The following is a 14,554-nucleotide window of genomic DNA, read 5'->3' as shown; positions in this document are numbered from 1 at the left end:
GTGGGGACCAGAAGTCCCTACAAACATTACATAGAGTCAACAGATAAAGACCAGGATTATATCCCTGTGCAAAAAGGTCCGATAATTCTTCAGAACCAAGCCACGAATAACCTCCTCCACCCCCCAGCCTTTCCAAGGACTCCTAAACCCTCATATACCCGTCCTCAGCCGATGAATCCAAGAAGATTAAACAAGCGCGTCTTAGAGAACATGGTCTCTTCATGTAAACTTTTAGTCTCACCATCCATTAAGCAATAACTTGCAAGCATTCTCACATAGATAAATTACATTGAGGATCCATGTCTGCAACATCATCGCCCTAGCACGAACTATCTCTTGTTACCCTCAATAGTTAATACGAACATTTTCCAAGCTCATCAAGGAAGCTTTGGAGAAGGGAAATCAGCAAGCACTCACCTTCGGCTCCCAAAGGCCTGCCCATGAATCCAGGGGAAGATCGAGATGCGATTTCACCTTCCAAAACAGAAATTGCCAACTCCCTAGAGGCAAGCCATACTCTATTCCGATTCAACCTATCCTCTGGCCGATCTGGCCAATTTCCAGGCCTAGCGTTGAAGCCATTAGCTACTGCTAACTCATCAACATATGCCATTCCTCTTATCTTTTGAAGAATCGTGTTCAACACCATAATTTCCATGAAGAGGTTCCGCTTTCGACTTCCAGCGCAAGAAGAAGATTCCTCGGGGTCAAAATAATCCATTTCTACTTCCAGAGAAGAATCTTGAGAGCTTAGCCACCGCTATCCCCAGGTTTCCAGAGAGAACTAAGGAATTAATGCTTATTAATGCTATTTGCTATATTCAAGCAAGCCATCCCTTCCCAAAAATCTTCCCAAGTAATATTTCTACAGGTCCTAGAACTTCGAGACTTCCAATTAGATTTCCAGAAAAAAACATCTCCCTGGTCCGCGTGGACGGAGTCACCAGACCAATCAAATCCCCTTTCTTTTGGCCAACGACGTTAAAATCTTGAGCACCCCACCCCTCCTAGGGCCCGGAATCAAATCCAGAACTGCGTTCAGCAGGTGCAGCATAGTACTCTTGTGGGACCCGAGCCGATTAGTCACCTCCTTTGTGCCATCGTACCTTCTCCCATCTCGAAAATTAATCAATTTCCTAATTTTTAATAGAAGACCGTCCGACTTGGAGTATGTGCCCAAAGAATCTCTTTTGCGTCTAGGAGTAGAAATTCTAGCCTTAGATAAAGGACAAACAGAGGTTCCGAGGTTCCTATCAAGAAAACCTTTTCCAGAAAATCCGTCCAAGCAACTTTTTTCCTAGGGGCAACATAGTCAAAGCTCTTGCTCCTCTGACCCAGGCTTGTCAGTACGGGATCCACCTGGATTTTTTCAGAGCCCTTGTAGACGCTACCTGTAAATTTGAAATTTGAATAACAGGAAGCTTACCCACAAGCGGCACGGACACCCCAATCGGCGGTGAAACCCCTCCCAGCAGAGAGGCATACGGAACAACAAAACCTGAAGAACTAATGGGTTGTCAATCGCCATTTTTAGTATATTGATGTCTCTGAATATCAACCCCAATTGCATAAACCTTATCAATAACTCTAATATTGACACGGGAACCATTGAAAGGCCACCAGGGGGCCAAAATTTTAGCTGATACAAAGCTCATACAGTGCATATTATTACCTTCCATTTTGGTTTCCAGAACTTTTCCAAATAAGCTTCCTAGGGCTTCCACTGTTGAGACAGCCCAAACGTGTAAAGGAATACCATAAAAATTGACCCAGAGGGTTTCCTCCCCTTGAATAAAATCCTTATTCCATGGTAGGAGAGAAATTAATTGATTTCCAAGGGCTTTAGGTCCCATGTCTAGGATTTTAGATACCTGGGATTCAGAATCGAACATAAAAAGAACTGAATCCTCCGCAAGAGTACAAGGGCGAAGCAGGGAGGGAGAGTCCCATTCTTTTGTGCCCAGGACCAAAGGGCCTTCAGGGATCGGAAATTGCCTTTCGTTTTTCCCACTAAGCAAGTTTTTAAGGAATCCATGCGAGTAAGCAATTCCTTGCCTGAATTGAAAAGGCCAGGCTCCCACTACCCTTAAGAAAAGAAACTTTACCTGAATCAGGCCATCGATTATCCGCCTCCACTTTCTCCGACGGATTCGAATTGAAGCTATCACGGACAACCCATTTAGATGGGTGTTCAGACCGATGGCACCATCCACATTTTTCCCGCCATTTAAAGTTAAAATATTTGCAAGGAGAGAACAACCAACCATCAAGATCATTCTTTGTTTTCGAGGAAAACCCATTGTTGAATGATTTCCTTACCCCGGATTGATAATGGAGAGGAGATAGAGCTAGTTTACCCTGCGAACATATTCTACACTTTTCCTCCATCTAAAATTGTGATAGGAACAACTACAACACTGCCAATCCACCGACCATTCTCCTTTTCTAACTCCGGCACTAACCATTCTCTTGCTCTTATCCATTATCATTTTCCTCTTCCTCTTTTAGTTTCCAAGTTGTGTCCCATTCCATGGCTCATCTTTCGCGTATTTCATGGATAGCTTTTCTTTGAATTAGTTTTATTTTTTTAATTGACTTTGCTTACCATCTGGAATTATTTATGTCTGCAATTTTTTCTATGCTGTATTACGAAGAAAAATCATAAAGGAATGATAAAGTAAAGCGCCCTTACAAGAGCCTAGTGGATCTCACCCTCACTTTTGCCAAAGACAAAAAAAATATGTACATGCATCATATAATAACTGATCAAAGGGGAGCTGAAAAGAAAACTAAAGGGCCGTTTGTAGCTAGGGTACAAATTTTATGGAAAAAGAAATATTCAAGAATTGAATCCCAATCAGCAAGAGTTGTAAATTCTCCTAGAAACTACAAAAGATTTCAAATTCTGGACTAAAAATATTCAGGGCAAAAAGCGTTAAAGTCTGCCTGCAATTCACATTAAAAGTGGGGCACATTATCCTACTAGGGGGCGAAAAAATTATCTCCCTTTTTTCCATTAGAACGTTTACCTTAAATCCAAATAGAATCTAACAATTTCAACAGGGAGGCGTATGTGTTCCAACTGACCCTATGTTTAGCATTGCCCATCTTGTGGAAGAAGTATGTGTTCCAATCCCTTCCTTGAACCACAAGGATTTAAATCACTGTCTCCACAATTTCTTCCCAACCAGTGACCTTATCATATTCCTTCGACCAAGACAGTCTCATTTCCCACCCGCTAACCACAAGTGGTCAAATTCCTCACAGGAATTATGAGCTCCAAATCAGTTAATGGAAAGCAGTACACTAGACAGGTGATTTATGAGACTAAGGAAGATGTGAGCATTTGCATAGCAACTGTCACTAGAGTTATTTACCAAATCAAACCCCATCACACGAGCATAATAGAATCACAGTAAACTCAATGCCCAATAGAGTGTTAGAGCCATCATCAAAATTAGAATGCCAACTAGTCTCAGGTGGATCAAATCAAATGGCCTAATAAATGTTCACAACACAAACAAATGGCGTGCATGTACCAGAACAGAAACATATTAGAAATTCTACTTGTTTTGGACCTCAGAAACAGATCCAATGTGGATGAACTAGGAGATTAAGTCTCAGTTCTAGCTCTTCTAATTACATACGAACAGGGTACATTTTTGAGATCCTTCTGCCTTTCTTTTCCATTTCCAGAAGCATTATAGAACAGAATACATGGAATGAAATTCAAGGTAAGTATGGGAGTTTCACTAACAGAGCCATTTGAGAAGGAATCTCTTGAGCTAGCTTCCATCAAATTGTAAATTGGAATTACTGAAATTCTATTCGGCTTTTCGATCAAAGATTCGTCAACAGATTAGTCGTAAGAAGGTAAATGATTAAGTCCATGCCATAACCATAGTCCCGCTAGACACACACACACACACTACAAAGAATTTCTCAAAAGTTCTCCACTTCATCTAGGATCCCAACCACTAGAAAACCTACAAAAGCTAATGATCAAGGAAAGGTTTAGTTTCCAACCATGAGACTAAACTTTTCAAAGGTTTGTAAGTCACAATTAAAAGCCAACAAAATATAAATTTCCCTCTAAATTTTGGTTCAACAAAATTAGATTTCCATCTGTTGTAGACCTTAATGCCGATAAGTGTTGCTACTAAGAGAACAATGATGCATATGCTGACACCTGCACATATAATAGCATTGAAAACTCATTAAGAAGTTCTTAAGATACATTTATCTAGTGTTTCAACATGGCAGAGAGCCTTACCTATTACTATGCACTTTACACATGGCCCTGCAAAAAAAACAAAAAAGTTAGGATCATTACGCATATGCCTTCATTCATTACAGGCAATCCAATCCCTCTGATGATCATGTATTTAAGCAATCAAAAGAAATTTTTAACTGCTAACATTAGATTCTGTTTAAAAAAGATCAAAACTGCAAATTCAATTGTAGCAACAAAGTAAATGACCAAAACAACAAATTCAATTGTAGCAATTCATTTGGGTCACGGAGAGCAAGTGTAGATTAGGGCTGCAACAGGGTCGGGTTTTACCCTAGCCCAACCCTGGATCCCATTATCTCAGCCCTGATCCGCCCTGACTCAGCGGAAAACCTCAACCCATTACCCGCCCTGGGTATTGTGCTGGCCCTGGTCCGCCCTAATTGGCCCTGATTGGGCAGGGCCGGGCCGGCCCTGATTGGGCAGTACCTGTTAAGAGTGCCAAAAATAAAGCAACTACTTATCATATGGAACAAAATGATCAATAAACAGAGAAAGGGAACAAAATAAGACAATATGAATTCAACAACATGACGGGCAACAGATACAATTAATAATAATAATCTAAAGAAACATCAATCCAAGATAATAGAAAACAATAGCAAAAGAAACATGCACAGATGGTTCAATTCTATAATAGAAAACTCAGGGTCGGGCCGGGTCAGGGTACCCGAGGCATTAACCCAAAACCCGCCCGACCTGAGTCAGGGTCTAAAAAAATGAACCTTGACCCTCCTTGAGGGTTAGAAAATCCAGCCCTGACCTTGTTCGGGCTCAGGGCGAGTCAGGGCTGACAGGGCCAAACTTGCACCCCTATGTAGGATGGTCTCTGCAATTGGGTTACCCATATTATCTCAAATTTCATATTTTGTGCGGTGCTAGTGAAAATCTCATTTTAGCACATTTATTTATTTTAGCATGACCTCAACGAAGACGAACAAAACTTGGCTCCAGACCCGTCTGAATCTGCATCTTCCTCCAGACGGGTCTGGAGCCAAGTTCCTCCAACCCCTCTAATAGCAGGGTGGTGGAAATATCAAATCCATGCCTACTTTTTAGAAGGAATTGATATTTCCACACCCCCACTATTACGCTATAAGCAAGGAGCCTGGAGGAAAGTTCCTCCAGACGACTCGCGACATTGATTGTTTTTTAGTTGGGCTTCTGCTCAAATCCCAGTTCGCCACGTGGCATCAAAAAATCTAACAACGAAACTTTGTGATAGCTTCGGATGAGGTCGAGTGGTCGACGCAGTTGGACTTTTTCAAGCTTAAATACAGTGCGCTCATAAATTCTCCCCCCCCCCCATTACACTGATCCCTATATACAGCAGGTTTACCCCTACGTAGCAGGTTTCCAAAAGGGATCCCCTCTTAGCCACCCACTGAGTCGTTAGGTTTTGAAGACTTTTCACCACATTGGTTTCCAAAAGTTATGTTTGGCTACTATTAATTTCTTAATCATAAATTAGTATCTCTAAGTTGAGATGAGGGGAATTGGCTAAAAAATAGGAAATTAGTGTACAAGTAATGAGAAGTGGCTAAAAATCAGAAAAGAAAAAACTGTTCTCAAAATAGGATGACTTGTTCTGATTTTAGCCACTTCTTACACTCATCTCAATCGTGCCCTCTCAAACCTCTCTCACAACTTGGAAACAGCTGTTTATCCTTAAAAAAATTCCCTAAGAAAACTTCTCTTTCTTATTTTGGTTTTCCCGCATAAACAAGAAAACCTATTTAACATCTGGGAAAACGAGACAACTCTCAGCGGGCCAAAAAAAATCTCAAAATATCATAAAACATAGAACATAGATCTAAATCTTAAATCCCAAAAATCTAAAACCTGGTTTTCTTACTTAAAATCCAAGAAACGCTGTTAGGAAAGCGTACGAGCAGCTTGCCTCTTTTACATTGTTTCCAAACTAAAACCTGGATTCTAAAATCTGAGTATCCAAACGGCCCCTAAAATATCCTAAAAAGTTATAAAACCTACAACATAGATCTAACCCTTAAATCCCCAAAATCTAAATTTTAGATTTTAAAAATGACCTCTAAAATTCCAAATCTAAAATATAGTTACAACTATTAACCTTTATTTTATTTTATGATCAATTAAAAAGCCACTAAAATTCACCAATATTTAAAAACAATTAAATCATCAATGGCCCTTATACAGTTGGTAGAAGCTCTCGTTATGTTCGTAGGCATATTTTACAGTTGTAACGGGCCCGTGATTCCCATGTCCATCCTTTAACCTTTCTCGGTACTTTCTCATCAAATAGACACGACTTGACTTGTTAGCGTGTGGAAAATATAATGCGGAGTACATAAAAGTCAGTCTTTTAGTCTGTACAGACGAAATCACACCCGGTGGGAAACAAGGCAACTCCCAACGTGCCAAAAAATTCTAAAAAGTCATAGAACTTAAAACATAGATCTAAAGCTCATATCCCAAAAATCTAAAATTTAGATCTAAAAAATGACCTCTAAAATTCCAAATCAAAATTATATTTAGAAATATTAACCTCTATTTTAAGATCAATTGAAACCCACTAAAATCCTCCATTATCTAAAAACAATAAAATCATCAATGGCCCTAATAAATTCAACATGAAACGATTATGTTTGGAAAACACTCACACAACACGATTTTGTTTGGAAAATTAAGACGAAAGTGGAACCAATGGATGATTAATTTGGTCATATCCACAGCACCTGTAGATTTTGTCAGGAATCCAGTTCACTTTCTTTTCTTCTCCTTGTCTTCTTAGGTCCTAGAAAGTATAAGTCCAAATCCCAAAACAATTTTCAAATTTTCAAGCGGGTTCGGATCCCCGAACTGGTTCTTCCGAGGCCGGAACACCCCCCTCGGACGCCCCCTTCGGACGTCTCTGAGATTTTTCGGAGAAAACCCAACTCTCGGATTTCGATTCCCTTCATGTTCGAACGCCCGAACCGGACGCTCGAACAGCCCTTCGGGCACCCGAACACCCTTAACCACTGGGCATCTAAATTGCGGGCTGGGTTTTTCGCAAGAATTCCAGATTCTGTTCCGATTTTTTCAAAAATTCATATCTTCTTCGTTCGTACTCCAAAGTGCTCGAGGTCGGATTCGATGGATTCCTTGCGAAAAGAGGAATCCGTCAAACCCGATTTCACGCTCCGAAATCTTACGAACGATTATTGTAAAATCGTTCAAGATTCTAGGTCAAAATCCTTAAAACTCCAATTCATGATCTCGAGTTCGTCGAAATTTAAGGACGATTCTAATCCCAAGGAATTCAAGATCAGTCCTCATGTTCTTAATAAACGGAATCAAACGTCTAATCGATTCTAACAGACCACCAAAATCTTGTTTCAAGGTTCTTAAACATACGAAATCTTTCGTAGAACTTAGATCTTATCTTGATTCGCAGTTTCGATTTTTAAATCGCGGTCTCCTTGGACTTTTTCTTCTCTCTCTCTGATTTCCTTCTCTAGGGCTGAACAAAACAATTAAGGTTTGTTTTTAGTCTTCACAAACATCTCATAAGATGTATTTATCCTCTCATAAGATGTATTTATTGGCTTTCTTAAGAAGCCCTAATTAATCCCAATTTTTCAAAGACAAAAACGCCCCTCTTTTAAAGAAGGGGATGGATTTCAATAAGGGGTTATTTTGGGTATCTTACATCCCTAAAACTAAATTTTAGATCTTAAAAATGACCTAAAATTCCAAATCTAAAATATATTTACAACTATTAACCTTTTTTTATTTTAAGATCAATTAAAACCCACTAAAATTCTCCAATATTTAAAGGGGAGTGATATATCCGCCCCTTTTGGTTACTTGGGACACCCGGCAGCCGTGTACATGGCAATCAACCCTATTGACACCTTCTGACGTGAAGTACATCAGCCCCTCTGCAGTCATTGATACACTGTTGCTGGGTGTCCCTAGTAATCAAAATGAGCGGATATATCACTTTCCTATTTAAAAACAATTAAATCATCAATGGCCCTGTACAGTTGGAAGCTCTTGGTATTCTCGTAGGCATCTTTTACAGTTGCATCCTCATCAAATAGACATGACATGACTTGTTAGCGTGTGGAAAATATAATGCAGAGTACATAAAAGTCAAGGCTTTTAGTCTGTACAGAAAAAATTACACCCAGTGGGAAACAAGGCCACTCCCAACGTGCCAAAAAATGCTAACAAGTCATAAAACCTAAAACATAGTTCCAAACATCATATCCCAAAAATCTAAAATTTAGATCGAAAAAAATGACCTAACAGGGACCATGGTTCCCATCTGCATCCTTTAACCTTTCTCGGTAGTTTCTCCATCAAATAGCGACGACTTGAGTCGTTACCGTGTGGAAAATATAATGCAGAGTACAAAAAAGTCTCAGTCTTTTCGTCAGTACAGACAAAATCACACTCTGTGGGAAACACGGCAACTCCCAACGTGCCAAAAAATTCTAAAAAAGTCATAAAACCTGATCCAAACCTCATATCCCAAAAATCTAAAATTCCAAATCTAAATTATATTTACAAATATTAACCTTTTGTTTTTAAGATAAAATGAAACCCACTAAGATCCTGTGGATTTCCTCAGGAATCCACTTCACTTTCTTTTCTTCTCCTTGTCTTCTTGGGCATGTGTCATTTTCTCGGTAGTTTCTCTCATCAAAGACCGCGTTAGTTTTTCCATAGTCACTTGTAAGTGGGTTGAAATGTATGATGCAGACAATATTATAAGTTTCTTTTCTTTTGCAGATACAAAATTACACCCTCTTTTCTTAATTTCTTCGTCCTCAACTCTGGTGTCATGAAGAGGAGCAGATCCCTTTCCGTCGCAGTGTTAGCCTCTCTTCTTTCCTTCTTTTTTCTAGGTGGCTGCAACGCTTGGGGTGGGAGACATGATTGCCATTCTTCCTGTGGAACTCTCCAAAACATCACCTACCCATTTCACTTAACCACCGACCCCAAGGACTGCGGCGCAGACGATCCCATTTTCGATGATCCATATTACCAGCTAGCTTGTGATGACAATCGAACCGTTTTGAATTTCAGGTCCGGAAAATACTACGTCGAAAAAATTTCGTACGAGAAACAGGTCATCCGATTGGTCGATTCCGATCTACAAAAAGGCAATTGTTCTTCTCTCCCTCCCTATTCGTCTGGGCTATATCCAGATTTCCGTATGGACTACGGGGAATACCATCTTGATCACTCGGCATACACTATTATTGTATTCGTGAAATGTTCAGTTCCAATCAACAATTCCGAGTATAAAGCTACCACTCCTTGCTCTTCTCCTGACTATTTGTATTTCATCATCGGTAACAACATATCAATCTCTGACCTCAACGAATCCTGCAAGTCCGTAGCAAAGACCGCTATTGATATGACAGCAGTTGGGGAAGTTGACATATCTAATTTTACTCAAATTCAAAATCTGTTGCCCATGGGTTTTGAGCTCCGTTGGGAGATTGACGTCTTTTACACAGACTCACCATGCTATTGGCTATCATCCCCTCAATGTGAGTGTACTCAACTCTTATTTAAGGCCTTTAACCGTTGATGATTAGTGCAAAACGAAGAGAAATAAGAGGAAAGTGGGGTGAGCAAAAATCGAAAGTCACTCTCATTTTCAACCGCCATGAAGCGATTTTCACCGGTAAAGAAGAGGAAAGTGGTGGACTATACATCCCAACACCATATAAAGCCTCTTAACTGAGATGGGTAATTAGGAATTTGCTAGAGACCAGCGCAGAAGGCATTACGCGGATGGGCTGTTGCATGTGAGAGCAGTCACGCGGGCTCAGATTTTGTCATTTTCATTCAATTCACTTGAGGTGGCTGCTCTTACATGCAACAACCCATCCCTGAAATGCCTTCTGCGATGGTCCCTCGCAAATCCAGCTAATTATGAGATTTTATATGTTGGGTGCACGTTAAGTAATCCAGTATTTTTCAAAAACTACTGTGGGGCCCACTTCATAGGATGATTCAAACTGTTCACCTGTTAGGCCACAATGTAAATAGATTGCACTCCATAAATCATATTCATGGGATTTTACATACCCTCTGATATAGAATATGATTGCCCGTTAGGATCATCCTATGGATATGATTTATGTGGTGCAGCCCATTGACGTTGTGGTTCAATAAATGAATGCTTTGGATCATCCTATGAAGTCGGCTCACCGTACTTTTTGAGGAGAATTATTTGGATTTTCGAAGTAGAAAGCGATCTTTTTTTTTTGGGTGTGTGTGTTGTTGGGGGGGGGGGTCCAATAAATGAATGTTTTGGATCATCCTATGAAGTGGACTCACCGTACTTTTTGAGGAGAATTATTTGGATTTTCGAAGTAGAAAGCGATCAATGTTTTTGGGTGGAAGGTGTGTGTGTGTGGGGGTGGTTCTCTGCCCCCCATGGAGCAAATTCCTGGCTTTGTCCCGGTGTACCAGATATCTTTTACATCCCATTTTCAACCCATTTAATCTCGAAAAAAAAAAAAAAAAAAAAAAAAACAGACTTCGTCCCTGTATGCCGGATATCTTTTACATTCCGTTTTCAACCCATTTAATCTCAGAGAAAAAACAGACAATAACCGTGTTCTGTTGTCCAGAATGATAAAGGAGAAGACCTAATCTAGAATGGTAAAGGAGAAAACCTAATCTTCAAGCCAATGCAATTAATATCTTGCTTCCTTTTACTCATCTTCTTCCTAACCTCTCCTTCTGAATCTCCCTCTCTATGGGGGGATAGGACGAGATGGCGCATGATCGTCCGACGAGATCTTGAACAAAATGCTCCACTGCCTTCGCGGATCTGTTAATCCAAACTACTGTGTGAGAGTGAAAGAGAAGAAGATCTACGGTTTCACGCAGTACCGAGGAAATATAGGGAGAGGAGATTGCTTTACTTGTTGAAGGAAGGTTATCCCCTTCCGGTAAGATCGCTATGCAGAGTGGATACAAAATCGCATAGAACTTTAAATTTTTCTTTTTGATCTTGCATTCGCTCAAGATCCTAGAGTGTAGATTAGTTAATTGTGTTAATTAAACATAAGTAAATACCTTTTTACTGAACAAATCAAGAAACCACGCTGCTTGATCTACTCTTCGAACGGTTGCGATCGTTCTGAACGTCGCGAAACCCGCAACTTGAGCCGATGTATTCTTTTCTTTGCACATTTATTGTGGATGTGAGTAACACTTATTCACTTCAACAAGGTCTGATCTAATCAGTACCTTTGTTGTAGAGATCAGAGACATTGATTGGGAAGCTTTTCTCTTTGTAACTTTCGCAAATTAGAAGAGAGACAGAGAGAGATGAGTGAAAATAACTTTTTCAAGAGGAGGGGGAAGAGGGAGGAATTTTTGAGACTCTAAGCTCTAGAAAACGTCAAGCCCTTTCCCATATTTAATTAAAAAGACTTTGGTTTGATAAGCCCTTGTATCTCTCTCAATTCTTATCCAATTGCGAAGACTAGTTGCATTGGGACTCTTCCCAAATGTCCAAGGCTGAGTGGGGCTCCCCTCACTGATTGGGATAGTTTTTTTGAATCATTCTCCAGCCCATTGTGGGCTTATCCAATAAGTGTTCGTGTTGGAAACAAATTGCTCAAGCCTAAAAGGTTCATTTGGGAAATTCCTATCCAAAGAGGAGTTTGAGTGCAACTCAAAGTCCTCAAGCTTTTGGGAAACGTTTTCCCCAGCTCTCCATCTATTATGGGCATGTGGTTGGCCCCACCAACCTTATTCAAATTGTAGTATTATCCCAATTCTCAATTCCGTTCCAATTTCGCAACTGTTGCAAAACTGATTTGGAAATAACTATCCTCATTTGGATTTCACATTATTATATTTATTATTAATCACATTAATAATATATAATAATGTATAATTGAAATCTCAATAGGCAACACACGAGGGGGTGAATTGGGTTATTAAAATTTTTGCCCTCATTAATTGTAATGTTAAAACCAATTTTAACAATTAGCAATTATAAGTTTAATTAAGATTTTTTAAATCAACACAAGTTTAAATCTAACCCTTGTTCAAATAATTATAAACATAAAGAAAGGTTAGCAATTACCAAACACCCAAATGAGGCAAGAATGAGAGAAAGGAGACCACACAAAGATCTACAGTGGTTCGGTCACAAACGGACCTACTCCACTACCCAAGTATTTGGTCTTTCATTGGGATTTTCTCTACTAAAAATTGAGATTCCACTATAGCTAAATCTCCAAGCTTTACAACAAACTCCGCCTCCGAGGATACACACCCTCTTTGCAAAAACGCCTCCAAGAAGATCAACCCTCTTTGGAAACCGCCTCCAAGGGAATCACTTCTCTTCGCGAACCACTTCCAAGGAAATTAACCCTCTTCGCACACCGCCTCCAAGGGAATCTCTCATCTTCGCGTACCGGATTCACTTTTGTTGTTGGGCCGAATCGTAGACCCCGATTACAATGAAAGGAAGAAGATGAAGCTCACTCAATGCCTCTTGATAGGCTGCTACAAACAATAAAAAGCTCACTCTCTCTCCAAAAAATTACACCAATAAAAGCCTATGGAGGTCCTCTTGATAAATGTGATTTGCAAAATCAAAGCATAGAAGAGGATAAAACTAAAAACCTTGAATGTGAAAGTTTAAGCTCAAATAGATGGGAAATGATCTTTCAAAAGGTTATTTAGTTAGGTTTTGATAGGGTATAAATATCCCATGAAGAAATATGACCGTTAGGGGGTAAAACGGTAAAAAACTGGGCAAAACAAAACTAGCCATTTGAGCCCCAACGGCTACTTTTCGATACCGGCGCGGTCGACCGAGGTATAGTGGTCACCCGCCCTATCGAGCACTCTCTTTTTTATTTTCAAATTTCAAACCGGCACGGTCGACCGAGTCATGGCGGTCGCTCGGCGAGAGCTACCTGGACTTTTATATTTTTGTCCAGTTCCCTATCTGCGGTCGACCGGCCCGAACATGATGGATTGTTTCTGGATTTCTCGAAACAAATCCGCAGTCGCCCGGGACGTCCCGGTTGACCGGCCCGCTATGTTTCGGTAGGTGCTGGACTTCCAGCCACCTTACCGTGGTCGCCCGGGGAACCCCGATCGACCGGCCCTGCTTTGAAATTTAGTTTTACATATAAAAGTTTCAGGAACTTCGGCCATGGTTTTTGAGCTTTTGTCCAAGGTTTTCAAACACATTTTTGGGGAGTGTGGATGGTTTTCAAAGATGTCAAATTCGTTTTAAGAAAACCATTTTAAATACCTTTTGAAAGTGCAAATACATTTTACAAGAGGACTCCAAATACAATCTAAAAAGATAAAACCTTGAGTCTTCTTGGATTGCTTGGCTCCTCCATACTTTCTTGGACATCTCTGACTTGCGAGTGAACTCTTCAACTTTCTTCGGATCATGTGGCTTCCTCCATCTCTTGGACATCTTCAATGTTGTATGAGAAGGCCACCAATGCTAGTTCATCTCCAAGCTTCTTCTTCTGGTACTTGTTAGGCATGCTTGTGAGATCATTGACTTGAGCTCTTAACTTGAACATCTTCCAAGGATGATGTCTCCAATGTATGTGCAAGCTCCTTGGTTCCTTTGTGCATGTTAATCTGCAAGCGATGTGTTGAGTTGAGTGAGTTGTGTAATGGCGATTGACATGTGAAATTCCTGTCTAAGGCACAACACTACAAACTAACACATTAGTCCATAAAGACTAATCAATTTGGGTTTGCTAGCATCAAAACGGCAAGGAAAAGGTGAATGGTTGAACCCACGGGAACCCTTTGGCTAACAATAATAAATGGATAATTAATTAATAATTAATTGTCCACTTAATTCATTAATAATTCGCATCCAATAAGAATTATACAGCTCCAATTTCGTTCTCGAAATTTTTTCTTACAGTCTCTTGTTACTTACCTAACAAAGACATGTACATATACATATATCAACATATATATATATTAAACGAAAATGATTGTGAGCTTGAAGCTCATATAGCATATATGAGCTTGAGGGCCCAAACACATGTGGGCCCACATTGTTAGGATGATCCGAAGCATTCATTTGAAAGGCCCTTACATAGATAGGGTGTGTACAAAAAATCAGCTCCATAGAATCATCATAACCCATCCAAAAGTGGAGTGCAAAATAGACAGACACCGTTTGCCACAAATCTGCCCATTTTTGCCCTCCGCTTTTAGAGGGGTTAGGATGATCCAATGGAGCTGATTTTTGGTACACACCCTATC

The 14,554-nt window shown here is 40.0% G+C and overlaps 2 protein-coding genes across 2 annotated transcripts in view; one reads left to right on the top strand and one right to left on the bottom strand.

The window, feature by feature from the left end:
* The window catches only part of LOC143860370 (rust resistance kinase Lr10-like), a 55,878-nt gene that overhangs the window by 18,124 nt on the left and 23,200 nt on the right, over positions 1-14,554 (bottom strand). The window lies entirely within an intron of this gene.
* Positions 8,604-14,554, top strand: part of LOC143860372 (LEAF RUST 10 DISEASE-RESISTANCE LOCUS RECEPTOR-LIKE PROTEIN KINASE-like 2.4) — a 12,026-nt gene continuing 6,075 nt past the window's right edge. Inside the window, exon 1 of the mRNA XM_077370960.1 lies at positions 8,604-9,816. Coding sequence (XP_077227075.1) covers positions 9,102-9,816 — 715 coding nt within the window. The 5' untranslated portion in view covers positions 8,604-9,101. The remainder of the gene's footprint in view (positions 9,817-14,554) is intronic.

This window comes from Tasmannia lanceolata, unplaced genomic scaffold, assembly GCF_043159265.1.
Source record: "Tasmannia lanceolata isolate RefF3 unplaced genomic scaffold, GAP_Taslan_0.1 ptg000037l, whole genome shotgun sequence".
In the NCBI taxonomy this organism is placed as follows: Eukaryota; Viridiplantae; Streptophyta; class Magnoliopsida; order Canellales; family Winteraceae; genus Tasmannia; species Tasmannia lanceolata.
This window is presented reverse-complemented; position numbering and strand designations above follow the sequence as displayed.